The 26,695-nt window shown below is 41.2% G+C and overlaps 1 protein-coding gene across 1 annotated transcript in view; it reads right to left on the reverse strand.

Annotated features, from left to right (window-relative positions):
• MALRD1 (MAM and LDL receptor class A domain containing 1) overlaps nt 1–26,695 on the reverse strand; it is a 242,556-nt gene that overhangs the window by 132,966 nt on the left and 82,895 nt on the right. Inside the window, exons 21-22 of the mRNA XM_044425030.1 lie at nt 14,653–14,898; nt 11,336–11,493 (exon numbers count right to left, since the gene is read on the reverse strand). Coding sequence (XP_044280965.1) covers nt 11,336–11,493; nt 14,653–14,898 — 404 coding nt within the window. The remainder of the gene's footprint in view (nt 1–11,335; nt 11,494–14,652; nt 14,899–26,695) is intronic.

A 26,695-nucleotide genomic window follows, 5' to 3' on the forward strand; every position in this document is an offset into this window, starting at 1 on the left:
AGAGCAGTCAGGGTTGATCTCCTCTAGGACTGACCAGTTTGATCGCCTTGTGGTCCAAGGGACTCGCAGGAGTCTCCTCCAGCACCACAATTCAAAGGCCTCAATCCTTCGGCGCTCAGACTTCCTTATGGTCCAGCTTTCACAGCCATACATTGCAACTGGGAAAACCATAGCCTTGACTATACGCACTTTTGGCAACAGGGTGATGTCTCTGCTTTTTAGTATGCTGTCTAGATTTGCCATAGCTTTCCTCCCCAGGAGCAAGCGTCTTTTAATTTCTTGGCTGCAGTCACCGTCTACAGTGATCTTGTATGTTTGATTTTTTCATACCTAAGTGTGAGACCTTTACATATCTCATCTTATTGAAGTGATTTAGCCTTTCTAGATCATATGGAACCTTGATCCAGTTTTCTGCCATGATGGCTATTCCTCTCCTGGCCTTGTATCATCTGCAAGTGTAATGACAAGTTCTTCCACACCTTCATCCAGTTCATCTGTAAGTGAAACTGAACACCACAGGGCCTAGGATGGAGTCCTGCAGTATTCCACTTGGGACCTCATTCCAGGAAGATGCTGAATCATTGTTTAGCACTGACTGAGTACAGTTGCTCAACAAGGTATGGATCTAGCTGTCTGTAGTACTGTCTAACCCACATGCAGAAGCATTCCAATTCCCCATGATTATAAGGACATCATTTTTTGGAGTTAATTCTAGAAGGTGTTGTAGGCCTTCATAGAACTGGTCAACTTCAGCCTCTTCAGCACCAGTGGTTGGGGCATAGACTTCGACTATTGTGATGCTGAATGGTTTGCCTTGGATTTGAACTGAGATCATTCTGTCATTTTGGAGATTGTATCCCAGTACTACTTTTCCTACTCTTTTATTGACTATGAAGGCTACTCCATTTCTTCTGAGGGATTCTTGCTTGCAGTAGTATACCTGATGGTCATCTGAATTAAATTCACCCATTCCTGTCCATTTTAGTTCACTGATTCCTAAGATGTCGATGTTCAGTCTTGTCATCTCTTGCTTGACCACATCCAGCTTGCCTTCATTCATGGATCTTACATTCCAGGTTCCTATGGAGTATAGATCTTTGCAGCATCAGACTCTCCTTTCACCACCAGATACATCAGCAACTGAGTGTCCTTTTGGCTTTGAACCAGTCGCTTCATTCTTTCTGGCGCTACTAGTACTATCCCTCTGCTCTTCCCCAGTAGCATATTGGACACCTTCCGACCTGAGGGGCTCATCTTCCGGCGTCATATCTTTTTGCCTTTTGGTACTGTCCTTGGGGTTTTCATGGCACTGGAGTGGGTTGCCATTTCCTTCTCCAGTGGATCACGTTTCGTCAGAGCTCTCTGCTACGACCTGTCCATCTTGGGTGACCCTGCACGGCATAGCTCATAGCTTCATTGAGCTACGCAAGCCCCTTTGCCACGACAAGGCAGTCTAGGAGTTATCAATTATATGTGGGTGTTAACAACCTACTGGAATGTCTTAGGCATTTTCTACTTCAAGGATGGGAGGTGCAGTCTCACCAGTTTGTCCTAGCAGATATTATTAGGCTACTGGGTATGATTTCCATGCTATGCATGATTAAGGCTCAGCAGCATCATTATAATACTAGCGGCCACAGTATTAATTGGCGCCACAACTAATGGATAGCTGGGATTCAAAGATCTGCTTAAGCCCAAGAAAATGGCCATTATACTGCTTGATTTTGGCCATATCACAGACTGCGTGTGAAATGGCCTGAAAAACAGTGTCAGAAATATCCCCCTATCACCAATGCAATGGCAGAAGCATCCCTAGTGTGAACTGTACCTTACTGAAACTAATGAGGATATTTCAGAAGTCTGTGGGTCATCAGCACTTGGATCTAGACCAAGGAAACAGACTATTGATGTATTACCACTTTCTGTTCTCCTCCCTTCCTTATGCTGGTTGAAAAAGACAACAGCTGTGATGGCTGACGGCACCTGGTAAGAAGCCTCAGTGTCCAAGTGGCAGATTTAGTACTGCATTTCTCCCTTAACAGTTTTTGGGATTGTAGCCATGCCTGCGATTGTAGCATCATGCCTGGCTCTTCCACTACCTGTAAAACAGGCTACAGAACTGTCCCTGTGGAGGTGAGCTTTTACTGGCTGCTATGTCTTCCTCACCTAAATGCCACTATCATTTTGTTCACTTATGTTTAGATGGAACTAATTTCCTATGACAGGCAGCAGCACTGGAAGTCCCTAGAGTTTTCACAATAAAAATATGTAATAGCTACGCAAATGTCTATAACCTCCAAGTGAAAATTAAGATGTCCATGATTATGCAATTGAAATGATTCTATTAGATGCATAATTTGGAACATTTTTGCTAGTGATGAAGGTAACATGAAGGGAATTTAACTGTAAACCCGTGCATTTCTACTCAGAAGTAAAAAGCATTAATTCCCATGGATTTTGCTCCTAGATAAGGGAGTATAGAACTGCAGCTTTATTATATATTTTTAAAAAATCAAAGGAAGGGTGAGGGTTCACATGAAATCTGTGGTATAGGTGTTCTTGCCATTACTAACTATGGTTGTGGCTTCAGAACTCTTAAAGGCCATTAGGAATTATTTCTTTAAAAGTGAGACTTGCAACAGAGTGGTGCAATGTCGAATGTTCCTGCTTAGCATTCCAGTGAACCAGCCATGTAATCCTTCAGGATACTCCATTCCATTCCCACTCACCCCCATATCCAGATTTCCTTTCCTGGCCACTAACAGATGTTCAGCTCAATACTTGGGCTGATTGGGGATTTCTTATTAGCTCACGCTCTCCTTTTTCTGCTTCTGGAAATGCTGGACATTCCTTGACCATGTTGATGGTCCATTTTGATTCTCAGTATCCCATCATAACTCATCAGCTCATATCACTATTCATATAAATAACTGTATTTACTATTTTTCATTTATTGTTACTAGAAAATCCAAGTTGGGTCACAGCCATCCACGAATACCCTTATCATAATGACATTTATGTATTTAATTAATTTCTATACTGCCCATCAACCAGGACATGACGTGCCAGCCAGCAAAAGTTATCTTAAACATTGGCAGATCCAAAACTTTCCCACACATAGTGGATTATAATTGAACTGGTACAAGTCAATCCACTTGGGTGGGGAACCTATGTTCATTCCCTTGGATGGGAGCATGAGCACCAAAAGGGTCCTCAGTACAATTAGATATGTACAATTTGTACATATCACATATTCTGCATGCAGAAGAATACAATTGCAAACATGCAACTTAAGTTTTGTTATAACAAAACCTAGAATTATCTCATAACAGGATCATCAGTAATAATTTTTCTCTACCTTAATGACACATTGAGCATTTAAAATATAAGGAGCACCTTGCTGGATTCGACCAGAGATTACCCCCCATTTGCCTCCATGCCTTAGTGGATGCATCTGGGAATCAGGACTTGAGGGCAAAAGAGCTTCCACTTTTGCCAGACCCCAAAGCTGGAATTTGGAGATGTTCTAATTTAGAGTTCAGAGGAAGCATATTTCATGACTTTTTTCATAGCATATAACAGTAATGGCAAACCTTTTAGAGACGAAGAGCCCAAACTGCAACCCAAGACCCACTTATTTATTGCAAAGTGCCAACACTACAACAAAACCTGAAAACTGAGGTGTTAGTTTAGAAAAAACACCTCAAAGCCAGTCCAAGCAAATCTCTCTCTCTCTCTCTCTCTCTCTCTCTCTCTCTCTCTCCTTGGCACTACACTGATTGGCCATACAAAAGCCATACAAGTTGCGGCTTATGAGTCGTGGATTGTGACATCATTGCCTGGCCCTGCTACTCCTTTCGAGCATGGGCATGACCCCTATGTGCGCTGATATCCGATACTTGGCTGCTGGGGCGATGCTGGGGCGACTTGGCTTGTATTCTGACAGAGAGGGCTCTGTGTGCCCGCTCAGGCACGCGTGCCATAGATTCGCCACCACTGGCGTAACTCCACCCTGGTGCACTCCCCTAACCTAATATAGGGGTGAAATACCATTGAAAGGGGCGATTTTGAAAAAACCTTCCTTGAGAAGCTTTTTCTGCACAGCTCATCATTTATGCCCCTTCTAAACACATTCCAACCATCAAAATCATGCCAGGACACCTCGTTTCTGTATCCCTAACCCTACCCTGGTACACACCCCTAACCCTAATAGAGGACTAAAGTTCCATAGAAAAGAGGGTGATTTTGAAAAAGCCTTCCTCGAGGAGCTTTTTCTGCACAGTTCATCATTTCTGCCCATTCTCAACACATTCCAACCGTCAAAACCATGCCAGGACACCTCGTTTCTGCAACCCTAACCCTACCCTGGTGCACATGCCTAAGCCTAATAGAGGGCCAAAGTTCCATTGAAAATAGGGTGATTTTGAAAAAGCCTTCCTTGAGAAGCTTTTTCTGCACAGCTCAACATTTCTGCCCCTTCTCAACATATTCCAACCATAAAAATCTTGCCAGGACACCTCGATTTTCAAACTCCAACCCTATCCTGCTGCACACCTCTCACCCTAATGTAGGGTGAAAGTTCCATTGAAAAGAGGGTGATTTTGAAAAAGCCTTCCTCGAGGAGCTTTTTCTGCATGGCTCAACATTTTTGCCACTTCTCAACACATCCCAACCACCAAAACCATGCCAGGACACCTCGTTCTTGTAACCCTAACCCAGTGATGGTGAACCTTTAAGAGACTGAGTGTCCAAACTGCATCTGAAAACCCACTTATTTATTGCAAAGTGCCTACACTGCAATAAAACCTGAACACTGAGGTTTTAGTTTAGAAAAACACCTCCTGGCCAGTCCAAGCAAATACATATAGTGTATATCCTTGGCAGTGCACTGACAGACCATGCAAAAGCTTGGATGCATCGTGGCTAATGAGTCGTGGTTTGTCATGTCATCGCCTGGTACCGCTAGTCCTTTCCGAGCATGTGCATGGCTCCTATGCACGCTGTTATCTGTTGCTCGGCTGCTGGGGTGATGCTGGGGCTACTTGGCTCGTTTGGCAAGAGAGAGGGTTCTGTGTGCCCGCTGTGGCACGTGTGCCATAGGTTCGCCACCACTGGCATATAGTATAACCATTCTCCCTTAACATAGAAGACCTATAAAAACTTACGTATTACATAAATCAGTGCAAAAAAACTCATACTGCACAGTGAAAATCCCAAAATATACAGCCAGGCTATCACCATTCAAAAATAACCATTAACACTGAGAATCAAGTTAAAATGATGGTCTTTTATTGGTGAAAAACAACATGGGGTATGGGAAAGAAGGTTTCAGGAATTGTACTGGTAGTGACCAACGAGTATCTGTATTTTGACAAACACACAGAGGGGTTTAAGAGTGCATTTTGTCTCTTCACCCATCTAGCTCATTTTCTCTTTCTTGATGTTACTGGAGTTCTCTAACCAAATAAGCTCAGTGAAAATGTTACTGCTTAGCCTGCAGAAAATCTTCCTACTCTGCTAAGAAGGGAAGCCCTCTCCTTTGCAGTCTTCCCTCCTCTGCAGTGAGCAGGAAAATGGAGGCTACTAGTATCTTAGCAAATAAGGGATGGAGTTGTGGGCAAGCCTTCCGTCTTCCGCAGTTAACACTAAAACAAAGTGGACTGGCAGCACAGGAGTGGCATCCCTGGCAGATCTGGGACTGGCCGAGCAGGGCTGGGGTGATCCATCTCTTCTGTATCACTCTGCTCACTGAGCTGCAGTTGTTCAATGTAAGGCTGCCATAACATTTGAAAATGTGGACATGAATAAGGATTTGTGTTCATGGACTCAGATCGATATCCTCAATGAAATCAGTGTGTTTTGGGCTGATATATAATGACTTCCACAATTCTAAGCTTTTAATGTTATGCCCACACGTGCCCATCTGGAGCCGAACCTCTGCGGAGCTGGACAAAGAGGCAGCCTGGGTGAGTACGTCTGGGGGAAAGGGGAGTTTCTTCCCATCATGAGGCACAGAGAGAGCTTTTAGAATTTCTGGGTGGACCAGAAAAAGAGGGCTTAGTAAAAGAGTACCATCGTTATGCAAAAATAATGTGTTCTTGAAACTTAAGCACCCATGAACTACTGAAATTAACCTTCTGTATGTCAATCAAAATGGGGTCCAACATAGGGGAGCTGATCATATGAGACTTCAAGGAAAAAACCCTTTGTGAGTTTTTTTTTTAAAACAAGTCACAAAACTGACTGTTAAAGCTAGTAATTAAATGTGTAGGTATTACATCTAGTTAATGAACACCAGATGTTTGATCAAGAGAAACTGACAGAAAATTGAGCACAAGATAAAGGTCAGTAGAAAAGCAAAAATGAATAAGTACAGTCTTGTTCTTCACAAATAAGTGATCTGATTATTTAGAGTTGATTATTTAGAGTTCAGAATTAGTCCTTTATATGTACTAAATGCAAGAGATGGAAATGGTTGGAATTCTCAAGCTGCTAGGCAGAGATGCAGGGGAGCTTTGAGTGAAGGGGAACTTGTATTATCTCCCCATTTAAATTTGTTCCAGCCCTGTGTGCAATTCTAGTCTTTTAGAAAGACTCCATGCCTGCCAGCCCTACTCATACCTTCCATAAGCCATAACAACATTCTCTTGGGCATAAAGAAAGGGGTAGGAAGCAGTAAAGGACAGGTGTTCACACAGCCTTTTCTTAAGCTGAATCAAGAGAACATGCTTTTCCAGTGACAATTCATGGGATGTAGGCCACACTCCTCACGCCATAGATAGCTATTTTTTTCTTGTGTCAGAGTGATGCATCTGGTGCCTGCTACCCCTCCTTAAAGCTACAACACTATAAGCACTTACTTGGGAGTAATCCCCCTTAAATGTAATGGTGTTTGCTTCCAAATCAATATGCACAGAATAGTACTGAAAATAATTCTTTATTTTTTACTTGATATGAAGGCAGGGACAAGTTGGAAAAGGGGAATGGAAATAAAACTGGGCATACTGAACTTTCAGAGGCTGCAAAATTCTTCTAGGTTGTTATCTTTTTTTTAATGCAATGGATAGAGGCCTCCATGAGTCTGCAAGGTTGCCTGGGCAAGCAACGCATCAAGTGAAGAACAAGAGCCAGTGCCTCTTTCCATGGATTTTAGAAAGTTTCGTCTCTCTCTCCCTATTTCAGAACACAGAGGCTGCAATCTCCTTTCCTGAGAGGCGGGGAGGATGAAGCTCCTTCAATGAAGGAAACAGCTTCAGGTTCTCACAGCCAAAAACAGTTCTAAGAAGCATATTTAGGGAAGGCCATTTCAAGGCCATTTCTCTTTTATATGAGCTGTACCAGACAAGCTCTTCTTAACAAACTGAAAGGCCTTGACATGGCTTCAAGACAGTATCCTGGCATTTGGAGACTGGGAAAGTTCATTGCATTACCTGTTGAACCTCAGTAACCTCCCTATCATTCTTCTGGTACAGCCCTTATAAAACACAGCCCTAAAAAGAGCAAATGCTTTTTAACAATAATTTTCTGTCCAGTAGCTAGACCCACGCTAAGCTTTGATTTCTACAATGTAATTTATCTTCATGTGTAACCAGTGCTTTTTTGGTAAGAAAAAAGGTGCCAAAATTCATGAAATTATTTACCTTTCGCACGTAGTCAATCACTGTACACACACCCACACACGTCAGTTGTGTAACAAAACATAACAGTTGCTGCCTGCAGTAAGCACTCAGCGCATGACCACACAACTAATCACAAGCCGAGCAGTGCCATCACAACCAGTGCGAACGAAGTACACATGCATCGGATTTGACACACAAGCAGCCTGCATGCACCGTTTTAATTATTTTGCCGCCGACCTGCTACGCTCAACAGGGCGATTCAAATTCACATGGACCAAACATCAAATTTTCAAAAGTTACTTTTAAAACTTGGAAAATCTGTCAAAAAAAAAAAAAAAAGGTTCTGATGCATTCTATGACAAAAAAGCACTGTGTGTAACAATATTGTGCATAATATTAGATGTTATATTCTCCCTGTCAGATAATGTGCCCTAAAATGTGGGATTAAAAAGGTATTACATGTACGCCCTCATTTCCACTAAACATTAATGCTCAAGGCAGATATAAATTATTCATTTTACAATGAGCTTATTAATTCCTAGGTAAGAAGTCTGCTGATCAACCATGTCTGAAGTGGCAAGGCAAAAGAGTGGTTCTGAATGTTTTTCTGAGCAAATTCATTCTTTTTGTTTTTATCCAAGTGGATGCATTACAACAGCACACTAATTTTGGAAACACAGCAATAATCAGAACATACATTTATTTGATTTATGGATTCAAGAGCTTCTGGGATATGCATACAATTCCCATAAGGATCAATTAAATTGAACAGCTAGCAGAAGGTTGGTCAGTTGATTCTTACATATGAATTTCTGCTAATGCAAATGAGGTAAACACCCTTCCATTGTTTCGTTATCACCAGGGGGCTCCTCTAAACATTGAAATTTCTATTTATCGTTGGGCATCTGAGCTACCCCCAGCTATATATATATCAGAGAAATCTGTCTTGAATTCAAATGCACTCAGATTTTTGTGGATCCAGCCTTTGGATTTGATAGTTTTTCCAAGGTGCATAGGTTCAACAGACTGGCAGGCCATTTGTTTAACTTGGGGAAAGAAAATTGCATAAATGCACACCTGCATTAATAAACACCAGCAGAAACGGAACATAATTTTCATACTTCCCTTAAAATATCTGATTCTGTAAATGATCAGAGGACAGAATGAAATCTGCGAAGCAGAGCTGGAATGAGTTAAACAAAAGCCACCCATCCATACTGTCAACACAACTGGACTTAGCAGCAATTTGCTGCAGAAAATTAAGTAAAGAGAATAACTTAATATAAATCCTGGTGTACATAGTGAGATCAGTAAATCACTGCCCTAGAATCAGAGGGCCATGAAGTGATGGGTGAAACTTCTCCAAAGAAAAGTATGGGCAATTAATTATAAGAGGAGCCATAATAACTCTCATGAAAAAGGAGAAGGAAACCCTGTTGAAAAATCAGCTGGACTCAGGCAATGTCATGCCCACCAATTGCCTCAAGTGTCCTTGCTAGTGGTGGACTTCACCTCACCTGATTTTCAAAAGGAAAGATCACACCATCCCCATGCAAGTGAATCACCCTATTCACTCCGAGAAGAGGAATATATTGGGCAGGTGTTTCAGCCAAGCCTTGTAGGTGAAGTGGAAGCCCATGTTCAAGATGATCTGGGGACCTTCTGAACAATGTTCAAAATGTTGGGGGGATGCTCCTGGAAGGGAAGGGGATGGGAACTATTTTCCATGGACTTTGGGTAAGAATGGAGTTCAAAAGTAGAGCTTTGAACAAGAAGATCAAGAAATAAACTTTAAGAAGAACGCTAGAGATCTCGATGCACTCACAAACGGTGGTTTAAAGTTAACTGAGAAAATGGCAGGAACTTGCCTATTTATATGGTGGGGAGGGGGCGGATGGGGCAGGGTTCCCATGGAAAGTTCTAGGCTAGAGTAGAGGAACCTTCCCAAATCAGGCACTGCACAGGCACAGCACTCCTATGTGTGATGCACAGAGGCCATGACGAAGAACTATTCTTCCATAGTCTTTGCTTTGGTTAACTTACCTAGGGATTCAAGTTTGATTTGGTGTAAATCCTCCCTATCAGCCCTGCTGTGCCTTGTGTAGAAAATCTACAGATAGTGTCACTTTCACAGGAGTCGCCCGTTTAGACTAGTCCATGTTTGCATTTTAAGAAAACCCTTGTATGAACAAAAATAGTCAAGCAGCTTGCTATGCTATTTTTTGGAAGGGTTCTTTCTTAAATCAAGTGACACTCTTCTAAGTCCCATGCCATGGATCCTGAATGAATAATTGCTTTCATCACTGTTATTTAGCAAGTTTGAAATGTCATTGTCGAAAGACAAGAGGGCTGGGAGAGAGAGAAACCAGAAAGGTATTTTTTTTAAGTTTTCATTCTATTTATGTTTCCTGCCAAATATTTTCTGATGACAGACGCCACCATTTCAAAACTGTACAGATACATATTGCTTTCAACCAACAGGGGACAAAATACAAAGCTAACATTTTGCTAACATGAAAAGTATCAAAATCTGTCATTTGAAGGAAAATGTTCAGAGATTGTAAAGAAGCACAAAGGGGAAGTTTTCTTAGACTGGGGAATGCTGGGAGATGTAGGACCTTTTCTGTCTAAACAGTGATAGGATTGCATTCTTAATGAACCATTTTGGTGCAGCATGTAGTTTTATTTCAACACATGGAGCTTTTTGCGTTTCATCTTGCTCTGTCTCACACCATGAAGCAAGACCATGACATTTTTAAAAAACCTGCAAACAGAGCAGAGCTAGTGTTCAACAGCAAATTCTGCTCTTGAGCAGTTTGACTGCAGAATACATACTGCCTGAATTTCCTCTTACATTTCAGCTGATATCACAGTTGAAGGGATCCAAGTATCTTCACACAAGATGCATTACTCTTTTCTAGGTCCAGTTCTGTGTCCATCTAGCCCAGTGTTTGGACTGGATGTGGTCCAGGGATTCAGGCAGGAACCTTTCCCAACCCCACTTGAAAATGTCAGAGAAGGACCCTAGGGCCTTCTGAATGCAAACATGCACTTTCCTACGAAGCTGTGGTCATACCCCGTGCAGAAAATCCATTAATCACAGATGAATCATTTTGATAAGGATCAGACATGCAACACTCTCTGTTCTATTTGCATACAAAGCAAAACCACCACCTGGAATGAAATGTATCAGGATTGAGAGCATGGAAATGAGAGACATGGTTGGCACACCCTGCTGCTGCACCAGACAAGTATTTCTTAAGATGAAATTATCTTAAGAAATGCTTTTTGGTGACTAGAAGCAGCTTGGCTAAGAACTCCTTGATGGAAAACTCACTTTGACACAGACAGTAGCATCAAGCAATGACCTGAAGCAGGGGTCCTCAAACTTTTTCAATAGGGGGCCAGTTGAAAGGCGGCGGTGACCTGCGTGGCCTGGGCACATGGGCTGGTGAGGCGGCGGCTTGCTCAGAGATCTCCCAGCGAGTCCAAAATCATCTCCGAGCGAGCAAGTCACCACCTCCCGCCTGCGCTGCGAGGTGGGCAGCGGCAGCGGCTTACTTGCTTGGAGATCTCCCAGTGAGTCCAAAACCATCTCTGAGTGAGCAAGCAGGCGGCCGGCGGCCAGCAAAATGGCCATGGTGGGCCAGATCCATCCCACTGGCCGTAGTTTGAGGACCCATGACCTGAAGGAAGGGGGAAAGTAAAATTCGTACCTTAATGAGAACCTGGATACGCCCTGTTGCCTTTGAAGAAATGTAGTACCAGAAACTCAGTGTGCACACAGTGCTTGACTCTGTCCACCTGGAGCTCTTCAGATGTGCCTTTTCACCCCTCACACCTGTTGACATGGCTTCAAGATACAGGAATTGTCCTACAATCAACCATGAAAAAGGAGCTAAATCTTTTCCATATCTGATACTCAGCATGAAAACAGAAGGTTTTATCATTAGGCGCATTTGGAAAATAGGAATTAGGGAAGGCGATTGGGGAAGCAAACACAGACACTAACTTTTAGTTATCAAGTCCACATTAAGTGTTCTTTCTGACAGAAAGGAGGAAAGCAAAATCCCTGCAGCTGCTGCACAGCTGAGGGGAAAATATGATGCCCTCTTGCTTTGCAGCCCCGTGGGAACTGCAGCTGCCATTTATCTCGAACTCTTGTTCTTCAGGTGCTCATAGGAGTACAAGAATCATGCCAAAGCAGGTCAGTCAAGTCCAGCATTCTGTTCCTGCAGTGCCCAGATGGATGCTTGCAGGTTGACCACATGCAGGATAAAAATGCGATGTATCCTCCCAGTTGTGTTCCCAGCAACTGGTATTACTTGGATGGCTGGCTTGGATAAGGGAGGTCAATCAAGCTCCTCGGAGGAAGCAAAAATAAGAGCTGGGGATACCTGGCATGTATTATTGTCAGATGAACTTTATCATGATTTTCAAGTGAAAAGATACCTTTACAAGGTGTATTCAAATGTTGGCGACCAGCTTTCTGAAATAAATATCTGAATCACATCAGTGGGGATAAGTACATCTCTCTTTCAAGAGAATAAATTAAATAAGGGAGACAAAGTTTCTAGTCTGACAGATCGCTTCACTGGTAAAATAAAAACAAGAAAACAGAAGTAGTAAAAACCACATAAAAGGGTAACATGTGATGTTTGTTTAATTTGATTTCCTCACAGTCCTTTGTGCTTTTCCTGTCACATTATTTAGAGGCATCCAAACAAAATAATGGAAAAGGCAATTATTCTTTTCTTTTGGGGGTTAAACTTTGGATTAACACACCAGATTGAATAAGAAAAACAACTGCTTGGACTTAACATTTAGGTTTTATATATGTGTAAGAATAGAGGCTTTAATTGGATCCAGACCTGAGCCTCAGGCTGGGTTGGGCCTATATTTAAGTTAGTTATGCTCTACTCCTATTGAAATTGATAGACAAATTAGTCATGTATCATTTAAGTAGCATTGATTTCAATGGAACTAAATGATGGCTGACTTAGTCTGGATGCAGCCACCTCTATTTAACACCAGTGGTGAATGTTATATGGAGCAGCCATAAATAAAAGCACTAACTGCTCACATAGGGGACCTCTCCTTCTTTCCAGGTAACCCCAGCAGGGCCTCAGGGCTGATGACATGGGGTCCTGATGCCTGTATCTTTGTTAAAAGATATAGACCATTTGGTGTGGACTCATTAGTAAAATTTTCAGATGATGAAAAGTTTGTAAGGAGAGATTGATTATGTGATGGGACTTTGGGACTGAATGTTCGGTGCTGGTACCTAATGAAACATTTTGCCACTCTTGACTCTACTATAATATATGGAATATGCTAGAAAATCTAGTCATAAAAGTCAAGACTAGGGAAATATTCACTTCTGCTGAATCAGATGCCTTTCAAAATAATGGCAAATGCCTCATTTGCCTAAAGCTAATGAATAGTTTCACTATGGGAGATGCAAGTTGAATTTTGATTTACCAACATGTCTTGGGAACTGTTTATATATCATTTTGCTTTCTTATTAAGTTTGTATAATCTTTGCCAACAAGAGGAATTTTCATTCCCTTGAAGTATTCCTTACAAAAATAAAACAGAGACTCCAACAATTCTCTGTACTCTCTTCCTTTCCCATACTAGTTAACTGGTTAAAATCACGATTTATCTCCAGTAGTGCTTATTTGAGATTATATGTATATGCATATGTATATTCCTTTGTCCATCAAGACAAGCATCATGCTTCCTTTCCTGTGTAGTCTTCTTTTCCTGTACTGAATTCTAGGTTTCAAGAAGCTTGGGTCAGGGGCATTTCACATATACATCGTAACTTGCCATGCGCACTGATTGCAGCCTATTGACAACAATATTCTTTTGTGTTGGTAGCAAAAGTTCATGATTCAGAAGATGTTGGCCCACATGAGTTTGCTGCTGGCATTCATTCTTTAAGTCTGCAACAGTGTTGTTGGAAAATGAATGCCTGCCATACCATCTCCAGAGAAAGCATCTTATCATCAAGCCCAGGAAGGAAAAGGTCACTACAGACATATTGTGTATTATTACAGCCATGGAAATAATGATGTTGAAGAACTGAGAGATCATACAAATAATGTGAAATATGGTTCACCAGTGTATGATGAAAAGAAAATAATTTGTGAGAAGAGTGTTTGAGGTGCCAGTTGAAACATTTATTACTAACAACGTTTCCTTATGGAGCAAAAAGCACACTTATATTGATGTTTCTTTGCTTTGCCACAGGAAATTTCATAACTACGTAGAGGTATAGAGAAAACAAGGATGTGCAATAAAGAACATGGAGGGAAGTTTTGCCCACATGCTATCAAATCATATTTCTAACCGTGTGGGTCTGAAACACACCACAAACATTGAAAGCTGGAATTCTCAGAATTCCAGTAAAAGCATATACCTTTATCATACACATGATAAAGCTGCACATTGCCTGTGTCCAGTGGGCATGCCCAGCCTTTAGCAAACTCTTTCTCCTTCTGGATAAAAACACTCTTAGATTAAGGCTTCAGTATTCTGCTACCAGCTTGTCCCTTCAGTTTTCATGGACCGAGCAATTATCCAATTCCAATTTCGGCTTGACAGCTCCAATTGGTTACAGGCCTGAGCTGGCAAAAGGCATGATTGCCTAGTCTTGAAGCTACAAAATAATTTATGCCCACTTTGCTTCCAGATGGAATCATCTGATTGTGTTGGCTTGTCATTTGGCACATGTGTGGTGGCGTAAATGTGATGTGGCTTCTCATCAGGGCCTGAGAAACAGATGTGCAGCTGCCTCCAAAAGACATGGCACTGTTTGAAAGCATCAACTGAGAAGAATTTGCTTTGCAATTAGCTTTTCCTGATTCAACCGCATTGTAAAGCCATTCCCAACATTAGGGATTTAAGCAGCTTAGGTATTCATAACATGATTCTAATTAGATATTTTGAACCTGCCCTGTACTGCATGAGAAGTGATGATAAATTTTGTGAATGTGACTTAATTCCCTCTGCTGAAGTGGCAGCATACCTTTCCCATTTCCCAGTGTGTGGTCCTTGGAAGGTCTGAGGCTTTGAGGTGAGCCGGTTTCCTTCACCCAATTGAAGTTATCAGCCAGGGAATTTTGCCAACCACACATGCCATTTTCGAAAGTGCAAGAGGTCCCACATTCTCTCTCATCAGTATTATCCCCACAGTCATCCTCAAAATTACAGCTTTGTTCTGATCTGTAACACTTTCCATTGAGACATTCCAAATAACCATGAAAGCAGGAGCCTGGGAAAAAAAAGAAAAAGAGGAGAAAAGGAAAGGCAGATTTCAGTGACAAGCATGCAAAGTTACTGGAAGTTTACCTCCCATTCCCTTTGACTTTCACAAAGAGGTGACTAGTTATTAAAGGAAATTGTGGTCTCTGAAGTGCCAACCCGTTGTCATTTTATGTTGTTTGCTTCATTAAGAGGCAGCACCAAAAAAAATAAAAAATCTATTTTCCTTGGAAAGCTGTTGAGGACAAAGCTCCAGTCTATCGCTGGCAATTGCCATTCTATCGCTGGCAATTTTCTTACTGGACTTAATTGCTTGTATTTTCTGTTTCTGAAGTGATAAGTTGATTCTCAACATGCATGATAGAAAACTCCAGAGTTTGTTAATCAGGCGATTGCTTCCATGTTTGAAGGACAGTGAGCAAAGTGCCCTCAGGGGCAATTGGCCACTTCAGAGCTCCCCAGTAGAAGTGGTACTGCTTCTACAGAGGTACCAAAGTGCTAAATGTGCCAAAATGATCTATATAGCATCACTTCGGGGAATCATGGGAAATTAAAATGGAGACCCAGCTTGCAGACAGAAGTGCCATGATGGCGGGGTTGAGGGTATGGGTCAGAATGGGTGGGCCTGGCAGCTACCTTAGCGGATAGCATCAGTTGCTGATGCTAGATCTAGTGAGCAGTACTAGTACTACAAAAACTTGCTACTGTACCCATTCAAGCATCCCATGCAACATGCAGTCATGGGGCATGTTAAATATTGCTCTAAAATGGGTGGGAAGCAGGTTGATCTCAGTGTTTTGGACTTAATTGGCTCAAAGTTCCTGCCAGACAATGAACAATGGTCAAGAAAGCAAATGCTGACCAACTCCCTGCATGGATAGTGTATGATTTAGAATGCTTCCCAGACTCTTTTGCAAGATTCAGGATGCCAGCCAGTCTCAGATGTAGAAGTATTCCTTAGCAGCTGAATCGATGTGAAAAGGTTAAAAAAACCCCAAACTATAAAGTTTGAACACCACTGAGCCATAACATTTCAATGTTAGAACTTCTGCAAGCACAACTTTAAGATAAAGACAGAGAGGAGCTTCATTATCCAGAGCTTCTCAGTGAACACTGCATGTAGAAATTCCATTGGATGGTTCTCTCCCTTTTGTGGGTTCTTCCACTGTGAGTTTTACTAAAAGATATTATAAAGCCCATGTGCTGGGATGACTTAAGGTAGCACTAGTGCTTCCAAGATGCATTATTTCAAGCTTTTTCCTGAAATTATTTGGCTTGAAGATGGTCCCTTTGGGGCTCCTCTGGCTCAGAGTAGGCAACTAAACTGAAACAAAACAAAATTATGCTCTGCTAGGAAAGTCGCTGTGAAAATCTATGGGGAACAATTCCGGAATAACTTTACACATTAATAGGCACACTGTGAATAATGAAGAGGCATAAACTATTTATGCATGTGCTTGCAGGACAGAAAGACTCTGGATTCAGTCCTAAATATACTGATTAAGTAGAAATCCCCTTCAAATTCATGCAGATGTCTGAGTCAACATGGTACGGTTGCGCTGTTTTTTTTAAAGGGATATAAAAAAATTAACTCACACACATATGCACATGAATTTACTAGAAAATCCATAAGAGGAGATGGCAGGGAAATAAAAATTTTCAACACAACAAAAAAAAAAAACCCCAACAACAAAGTTTATTATCAGAGTTTTTAAAATGCACTCCAAACCTCAACACATTGCCCCTAATCCAGGCAAAATTAAACACATGAGTTTTCTGTTTGATCCCCACTTACCTAGAAGTAAGACTGGTTGAACTTAATGGGATTTACTTCTTAGTAGTTGTACATAGGCTAGGATTCTATAGCTGTAAGCCTAAATGGACTCATTCAGGAACATGTCCCAGTGAACACAAGTAAATGCATGTAAGATTGTTTTGCATGACCAACTGCTTTCAGTTGAAATCAACACAATATATATTTACTTAGGTTTGTCTGTATTACACACACTGTCTGAAAAATGAGTTCTGTTCAACCTGTAGGACTTACTTCCAAGCAAACAAACTAAAAAGTAGTAAAACATTTGTAGAAATCCCATGAGGGCCCAAGCAACTCCAGATAGTTTCCAGACAGAAGCTGTTAATGCTAATGTGCAAAGGGCATTGCCCAGCTATTCCATCCCCGCCTCCTGTTCATTTCTTTCCTAGTAAGAAAAAGATAGAGGAGGAAATGGGAAAGCACAAGTGGCTACAAATGGAAGACTGCAATGTTTAGACCTCCCATAACCTTCCATGAATGAGGTGGGGCCAACCGTACAGCAAAAGCTTCCTCTGTGATCACCCCAATTTGAACAACCAGAAGGAGATGGCGGTGGAACACAATTCCTTTGGTTCTTGCTTTCTGATTGTAGGAGAATCTGGTTGATGAACTTCTTCTCAGAGCAGCTCTGGCTCAGACTTTGTCTTTTCCTTCATGATTAATAATATCTGAAATAATATATGTATAAAGATGCAGGCTAATCAACCATGCAATATTAAGAACCCTGAGCATATTCAGTTTTAGATGGAAAGGAAATAGTTTCCATGGAGTCCATGCAGGTTGGCTGGGGTTCTGTGCCTCAGATGTGTAAAAGAAGAGATCCCAGGAGGCACAGCTTGCCATGTGAGCTACACTTGCTGCAACTTCTCTTCCCGCAAAACTACCAGAGTTGCAGAGGTCACCTTTGGCTCCTCTGTCTGCACATGTATTCTCCCTTTGCTCTCCCTTATCCTATACAACTTGGGGTCAAGCTATCTGAAGGGCAACTGTCTCCCATAGAAGCCTACCCAGGTTTTAAATTCTTTGTGAAAGGCTCTCTTCTGAGCGCCACTTCTGCCCAAGGCATAATCCATGGGATGTTAGAGAAGGCCTTTGGGGGGTTGCTCTCTGCCTCTGGCACTCTGCCCCAAAGAAAGTGAAAGTTAGTCTTCTGTTGGTAGGCAAAGGTGTTTGTATTCAAGTAGGCTTTGACCATGTATGCCAGTTTGTTGCTGAAGGAGCTTTTAACTGATTGGATGCTGTTACTTTATATCCATGTGTTTTCAGTTGATCTGGCTTGAAGTTTGAATTAAAAATTGCCTATTACTTTTATTGCTAGCTGCCTCAAGTGCCATTTGTGGCTGAAAATGGCAAATTAATGTGGTATATAAATATTTTTACAGTTTAAACTATACACTTTTAAATATACACAACTCCCTGCCAAAACTGTTTATCAGAGATGAAGATGGGATGAGTCTACACACAATGGACAAGTATCATTCATTTGAACAGCCCTGAAATGTTGGGCAAGAGCCTTATTTCACCTCAATTTAGTATGGACAGGCTCTTACCTACCCCAATCTCCCCAAAGAGTAAGACATTTTTCTTTTGATGAAAAAGATTAATCTCCTTCCCCTTGTTTAGCAGCTCTTCAGCTGTACAACATCCTCAACCATCCAGTGAGCCTTTAAACTCTGAAAAGAAAAGGAACTAAAAACAGTGAGGGATGTTCCCCTTCTATTTTTCTTGGGATGGAAAAAAGAGAAAGAACATACTAAAGAATTACTTGCTTCAAAATCTTAGCTGCTGATAAAAAGAAGAGAAGTCACCGAAAGGAGCCTGGCTATTTAATTGACAGGAGAAGCTTCTTTGTAAAGGTTCAATAACTTTTTCCACAGTGATGATCTGCAGAGATTGTTAGCAAGTGGAGTTTTTGTTATCACCTGGCAGATTGAGAGCAATAGGCCCAAAGGACTTGTTAGCGTCTCTACGATCGAATCCACAAACTGAGGGGATTTACAACAAATAATAATGACAACTACACAGAAACCCTTAGAATCAATGAAGTCCAAAATTGTATCTTTTGAAAGAAAGTACAGATTATGGCATGAGGGGGAGAGAGAGAGAACTTGGTCATGCGGCCATCCATGCCCTGGCAACAGGCAGATTAGTCGATTGCAATGAGTTGCTGTACATGAAGGTGTCTCTGAAGAGTAATTAGGAACGTGGATGTGTCCAAAATATAGAAAAAAAGAATAGGATGGGAGCAACACTTATGTTAAAACAGCTTATCTGGCTTCCAGTTAATTTCCTAGCTCAATTCCAAGTGCTGGTTTTAACCTATAAATCCTTATATGGCTACATTCCAAAGAGTTCCTTGGCTATACCTCTCAGCTCCTGGACATGAGCGGCAACGGCATTCTCAGCTGGAACACCAGGACCAGGCATGATGCAGCTGGGTGCAGACCTTGGCAAGACACAGCAGGGGAAGAAGCAAAGGTGAAAGAGAGAGGCTCAGATACAGCAAAGCACTGCAGGACCAGAGGCAAAGGCAAAGTAAAGCATGAAGGTACTGTAGGGCTAAAGACAGAAACTGATTTAGGAATAGGAAGCGGCCACCACAAAAAGTCATGCTGTAGTGGCAAAACTCAGCAGGACTGAGAAGCCTTTCATTAGGCCTGCTATGGCTCCCAGTTGCCCTTTGTGGGAGTGACGTTGCAAGCAGCTACAGAGCTGTTGCCAATCCTGCAAGTACGTGCAAGGTGGACCAGGCTACCTTCTCTGTCAAGCCACCAGGGCGGACTGCATTGCTTTGCAGATCCTGACTGAACTTCTGAACTTGTCTTATATTTTCAGATTTTTCACTGATGCCCTTCTCTACATGCCTATCCTAAGAGTGATTAAATTGGCAATAATCAGAGCAGGGCCTTTTCTGTTACTGTGGCCCAGCTTTGCAAGTCAGTCTCCAAGATTATTCAGTGAATGCTTACATCAAGTTGTCAGCTTTAAAAAAACGCTTTCCTCGTCCAGGCTTTAAAATGTGAGGTGATTTTGTCATTTTATTGCCAATGATTTTATTGCACCCAGTTTTATTGTTTTTACTGCTTTGGCTCTTGTTTTAGTTGGTGTTTTAATATTATTGAAAGCCCCTTCTTGTACAGCAGTGATTCAGAAAAAGATAACACTGAACACATGCTCAGATGTTACATGCAGATCATCACACATGCATGCAGGAATGACAAGCTTCCTGCAAAAGGGTGTGTGGGAGACATTCTGCTTGTAACTTCTTGTATTTGTTCCTGTTAGAATAGAATCTGTTAACACTGATTGCTTTCCTCCAAGAATCTGAGACTAGCCTGTCTCTTTGGCTGCAGGCGTACCTACACACACACACACACACACACACACACACACACAAACACACACACACAGCCCCTCCTGCTTTGGCACTGGAGGCAAACACCCTAGCTGCAACCCAGCTAAGCACAGTCATCACATATGTATTTATTTATTATATTTATAACCTGCCTTTTTCCTTTCCAGGATCTCAAGGTGACTTACATCTTATCCTCACAACAACCATGTGAGGTAGGTTGACCCGAGAGTTTGTGACTGGTCCAAATCATCCAGTTAGATCTATGGGTGAGCAGGGATTAGAACCCAGATCTCCTAAGTCCCAGCCCACACTCTTAACTGCTGCACTGCACTGGCTCTCCATCATCTGCTGTTCAAATTTTTATTACATTTATGTACACTGTCTTCAAAGCTTTTGCAATACAAAATATAGCTTAAAATATACACACAGCACTTCTGAGATCACACTTCGTAAACATATTTTTATCTGCTTGCACTGTGTGTATTTTAAGTCTCATTAGCCTTAATGAAGCAAAAATAACATTCTTCCCACCTCAATAAGGTTCAGTGTCATTTGCTTTTTCAATAAAACATGTTGCTCTCTCCCTATTCTCAGTGGCTCTAAATGCTCTCTGGATTAGTGGCATGATGTCTGTACTCCTCCAAATCTGGTGATGTCCACAGTCATTGAAGATTTGAAGCACACCTGCCTCTTTATATAAGGCAGATCATCAAGTAGGATAACATATGCTTTCCAAGCAAAGTATATTCCAAAGGCTACATACCTAAGTTTCATGAGACATGAACCTGCACTAGAAAATAACAAGCATGTGTTATTCTTCCTGTATGAGAGCTACATATAACTTAAAACCAGGGTGGGCTTATCCACAATGATAAAAGCAATCCCTAACCCAGCACTGCAGATCTCTTTGTAACAGAAAGGGGAAGCCAAGTTACAGTGTTCATTTGGACACAAATAAATATGTGGCAAAGCTTGCTGGGGTCTTCTCTGCTCGTCATACTCCCACCTTGCATGCATTTAAGGTTCCCATTTACACATGGCCTATGAATGTAGGTACACCCAAATGTGTGCAGGTTGTCCTAGATCACCCTTCCCCAACCTGGTGACCTTCAGAGGCATTTGGACCACAACTCCCAGAATTCCTGTACAGAAGGGCCATTAATTGGGAATTCTGGGTGTTGCTGTCCAAATGTGTCTGGAAGGCACAAGGCTGGGGAAGGCTGTCCTAGATGCAATCCAGAAAAATGAAAGCTCAGGGGCCATGTATACAAGCAGTGGCAGTGTTGGGTTTTGGAGGGCTTCTGGGCAAGCAACTCCATCAGTGAATCTACCTTCTTGCTACCAATATCCCCAGAAAAAATGCCTCGACCAAGCTATGGTGGCCCCAGACAATGCAGGGAAAGGTGTTTTTCCTCCCTCCAAGAAGACGAAATGAGGAGATAATAAATAACAGAAGGGGGGGGGGGGGGGAGGTTCCATTGCAGCCATTTCCAATACTGTCTTCATCCTTTACCAGAATAAATCACTTCAGTGCTGTATTATGCATTTCTTGCAACATACAAATACAAGTAATACACTGTCCATGGCAAAAAGTAATTACTTTTGCAGTAATAGCAGCCACTATATAAGGCATCCCTGTGCAATGGGCTATTAGACCATTAATAGCAGTTTCATTACTGAAAAGTTGCAGCAGTTATCAATAGTGCTTGCCCAGCCATCATACAGATCAAAACGTTCTTAGTACATTTGTGTATGCGTCTGTTTTTCCCCCTTGGTAAAACTGTGCCCTATATGAGCACCTTGGGAACATGAAAAGTCCTTCTAGGGTCATGCTGTACAGCACAGAAGAATTATTTTTAAGATCTGGACCCTTTAGGGGAGGGCTGTTTAGTTAACTCCTATGATTTGTGTGAATGTTGCAGTTTGGGAAAAGGCAGGCAAAGTTAGGTTATATGGCATTGTGAACTGCTTGTCCCTATGCTTTAAAGCAGGAGTGCAAAAGATCAGGCACACGGAACAAATCCAATCCTCTGTGGCACTTGAGCCAGCCACAGTGTCTTTCATGCCTCAACCACTTCTCCGAAATGAGTCATTTGGTGCTTTTCCAACTCCTATGCGGCTCCCTCCCTCCACCATTCTGAAAGGTCAAGACTTGGCTACTGGCAGAAGAGCTTCAAGCTGAATTATGCTGGTCGTTTTGCCATTCGGCCTCTGCCCATTTTGCCTTTTGCCTTCCACATCACTGGAATGTAGCTCCTGAGAACTCTGAAATGGCATCCAGCCCTCAGGCTGAAGGAGGCTCAACACTCCTGCTTTAATGAGCTTTTATCTTATCTTCTGTTTTCAGTTCAGTTCGCTAAGTATCCGTACTTAGAAGCCAAAATGGTAGCACCTATGCACAAGAAAGCAGTAACAGCAGATTTGGAATAAGCATGAGGTTTGCAGAGGTACACACATTCTTAAGGGGTGGGGGGAGACCTAAAGTGTGTGTGTCAGGCGAGGAAACCAGTTAGAACAGCCCACTGAGCATGCTCAGTGCCCCAAAACCAACTATTCAGGGTAGAAAGGGACTAAAAACATGGGAGAGAGAATAGAACGGAGTGCCTAGGCAAGAGGATGCAAAGCATTTGTTCATTCACACTTTCTTCAGCCAGCACCCACCCCTCTTGCCTGCCCATTCATTCACGCCGGGCAGCTTCTTGCCTCTGACAGGAGAGCATCGTCACATGCAAATTATGGTAGACCATTTGTTTTATTTAATGTCATGTTTCATGCAATCCTTTCAATCCAACAGAGATCAAATGTTGATGGGTGTGCAAATTTTGGCTATCAGATAGGAAAAAAAAGATATTTCTTTCTTAAGCTCCAGGTAAGGCTAGTGGTGTCTCACTTACAGAACCCCTCAGGGAGTCTTGCCTTGCCCCTTCTTTTTGATGTCAAGTGAAGGACTTTTTAATTTAATCTTTCAAGAAGAAATAGTTTCTTATTCTTCACCTAAAACTATCCAACCCTTCTTACCAAATAATTTCCTTTCACATATCTTTAATTTTAATATTTCCATTGCAAAAATTAATCTAGCTATTGTATGGAATATCACTGATATGAAATAAAATATGCATGAACAAATCATTTTTCAGTTGTGGTTTGTGACAGAGCATTCCAGTTTTGTAGAGGAATATACAGTTTGTTGGTGCTCCTGAGCTCCATCATCAGCTGTCTGACGACACCTTAGAAATACCTGGCAACTGAACTGAATACAAAACAATACCTCATCTCACAATAAGATCCAACTGATCAGCATGGCAATGATGTACAATTCCTGAAAAAACCCATTCAGGAATAAGGACAATGTATGCAGTATATGGAAGGTTATACAAATCAGGAAGATTAGAGGAATCTGAAGTGTGCAAGGGCTTCAATAGCCCCTGGTTTTGACAATTTTAGGCATTATTCTACTTGTGAATCCATTCTATAGTCCTGCTATATCGTTGGACTACTTACAGTACCACAATGTTAACATACATTGGTTGGTATTGTATGCGTGCCACACACTGAAGTTGAGGAGAAATCAGTGCCCACCCCAAAGCATAGAACAACACAACACCACTGGCAGCTACTCACCCAGAATCCACAAGACCATTGCTGAGTTCCACCAATCTTGAATCAGAGTATCACTGACACACCCAGAGAGCCAGTCAACTCCTGGAGGCATGGCCTGATGATATCTCACTACTCCACCTTCCCTTACTCACTGCACGACAATCAATCTGCCATGTCCTCTATTGAACAACAATCGGTAAACTTCTAAGAGTCTCTGCGCACAGGAGTTTAAACCCCTTCATGCCACCTCTACACAGAAATAAGTCATAAGTAGAGATGCAGAAGAATTTCATTTCATTTTGCAATTCATCCACACATGTCCCATTCTTTTTAACAAAATGATTGTGAAAAAGATTGCATTTCTTCAGTAAATATTTGCACATTGCCAGCCTTTCAATCACATTAGAAAAATGCCTTTTTTAAAAAATGAGCAGTCCTAAATGTACCATAAAAAAACAAAAACAAAAAGCTCCAACCTTTGGCCAATGGGGAGAAAATAATCATTTTTCCATTTGAAATGCACTTTTTTTTTTTTTGCAAAAACCAGGCCACAAACAAAAAGCAGGAGCTACATATACCAAAACATGTTGTCATATTTGCTAAGATGAAAGAAAATGGTCGCTGACTGAAGCTATCTAGAGAAAGGAGAAGTCTAAAAGCAAAATGTTTAAGCTTGTGTAGATGAATCATGTTTTATATGAGGTGAAACTTCATCTCATATAAACTCTGATGGAAATGGAGATCTTGTGAAAGAGATTATTAGGGGAAAAATGAAGCTTTGGAAGAGTTTTCTACTCTCATATTAAATTCCATTCATCTCCTAGCTCTTATACCTAGAAGTGAACTGTGTCACATATTCTGTCTTGTAGCTCAGCTGTGCACTGTTACAGCATGCTAAAGTATGTGCAAAAAGCGGTATTGCCCTTGCATGATTTTAGAATCATCTAAACTCATCTAAAAAGTTGTTCTTATTTTTCCTTACCAAACTCTGACCCAGGAACCATGGTTTCGTTGTTGTTGTCCATATTCTAGCTTCAACTAAGCATTCCATCTTGACCTAATTTTATTATCTGATTCACCTGCCTCCAGTTTTTGCCATTCTCAGAAGGAAAAACACCTCTGTTCCTACAACATCCATTACTATTTTACAGTAGTGTAAACAATCTGGTTATGAGACCCCTGAGCACCATTTTTATCCACTGTTCTTATTGTTGGCTTGCTTTATTGTGTTGTATTTTAGCTTTGTGCTTCTGCTTTTATACTACTCTAAACCTCCCAGAAGCAATTCAGATGAAGGGCATAGACAAATATTTTAAATATAATAAAAACAAAGCAACTGAGAATAAGGAAAAATATGGCAGAAACTTGGACTGAACTGCCTTGGTGGATATAAAAAATGATGGATATGCCGCATTGGGCAAATGAAATGGTTGTGTCATGTCAAAGACTCCTGTCCTTGATTAATTGCTTTTCATTAATACAATCCTTTATGCATTTTCCTTCCAGGATATGTTCATCATTGCCTTTTATGGGGATCTCACTGACAATATGCATAAGATCATATCCTGAGTCAGAAAAATAAGGGATTATCAAGATTCCTGTATAATTCTGTTCCTCTGAACATCTTTAGGGTTTCCAAAGCTTTTGCAGACTAAAACCTTGGTTATTCCACAAAAATGAAATGGTTCTCCATGGATGTTTCTTAAGATTTGCTATCTTAGGTGTGCCGTTAAACAGATTTGCAAAGATTCCATTGTCCAAAAGTATAGATTTAAGAATTTCTAAACACCCCAAGAGATACACAACTACTTATAGCTGCAAGGTGAACACGGTCAACAGTACTTTTACAGTGCATAGAACTTTGGTTCAAAGTCTTTACAGCAGCAAGTTTGTTTTTTTCAAAAAAGCTTATAGCCAGAATAATACACACTCATAATGCCAGTGTAGCTTAACACCATGTCAGAATTGTATGCTAACTGAAAGCCCAAGGGAGAAATAACATAATATAATCCCCTGTCCAACACACCCACACCTCCAGCTTTCAGTAATTCTGCATAACACGGAATACCTTATAAAAAGGGCAGTAAATTGTGAGAAATGTGTCTGGAACTCACCATCACTTTTATTTCTTTGAGACTGTGATTCTAATGCAGTGGAGAATATTTCACTGAATAAAATGGCTTTAAAATCAATATATAATTGATCAATGTTTTTGTTTCTTTTAAAGTATTTACCTTGAGTGAACTAAAAGAGAAATAAGCCATCACTAATTAGTGTGCATGCGCCTGTGTGTGCTTAGGGATGGATGTTCAGGGAAAAATAATGTCTATATTTCAGAAAGCTTAGATAGTGTGGAAAAAAAGGTTGCAGAAGTGGAAATTTCCTGCCCCTTTCTGGCCTTGTGCCCTTGGATTGCCTTTACGCAGCCTGCATTTTAGACCATTATATTCATGGTCTGAAAATATTTATGTCATTAAAAAAGGACTTCTCTACGTAGCCTTGTAAACAAGAGTTTTAGAGTATGGCCCAGAGAACTTCATTCTATCCATGCATTGACTTGGGTATACATAGCTCAGATTTTCCTGTTTTCTGAAGCATAAACTCATCAGCACTAAGATGATGGAGTTTGGTCAGGAGAATAAGGCAATAAAATAAAGATTGTGCTTTCAGCTGTGAACTGCAACGACCCAGAACTAGTAGGGGTAACTGGACACCATTTTCTCGAGCACAGCATCAGAATACACTCCTTATTTTAAAAGACCTCTCGTTCAAAAGATGTTCATTATCTCCACTCTACAGTACACACAACAGATTTTGTACTACTTTCTTGTTTACTGGAACATTGTATCTCATTTAATATGTTTTAGAAGTACCTGCAGTAATTAGGATTTCAAGAATTTCAATGTCACAAAAAAGAATTTTCAAAGCACTATGTGCATGAACAAATTTCTAAGTAATAGTACCATTTGTTTTTAAAAGGGTACCTCACTTTTCAGATAAAAAAATATATTTATGCATTTTTATCAATGTATGTAT

This window comes from Varanus komodoensis, unplaced genomic scaffold (genome assembly GCF_004798865.1).
Source record: "Varanus komodoensis strain SLA01 unplaced genomic scaffold, ASM479886v1 scaffold15, whole genome shotgun sequence".
Taxonomy (NCBI): domain Eukaryota; kingdom Metazoa; phylum Chordata; class Lepidosauria; order Squamata; family Varanidae; genus Varanus; species Varanus komodoensis.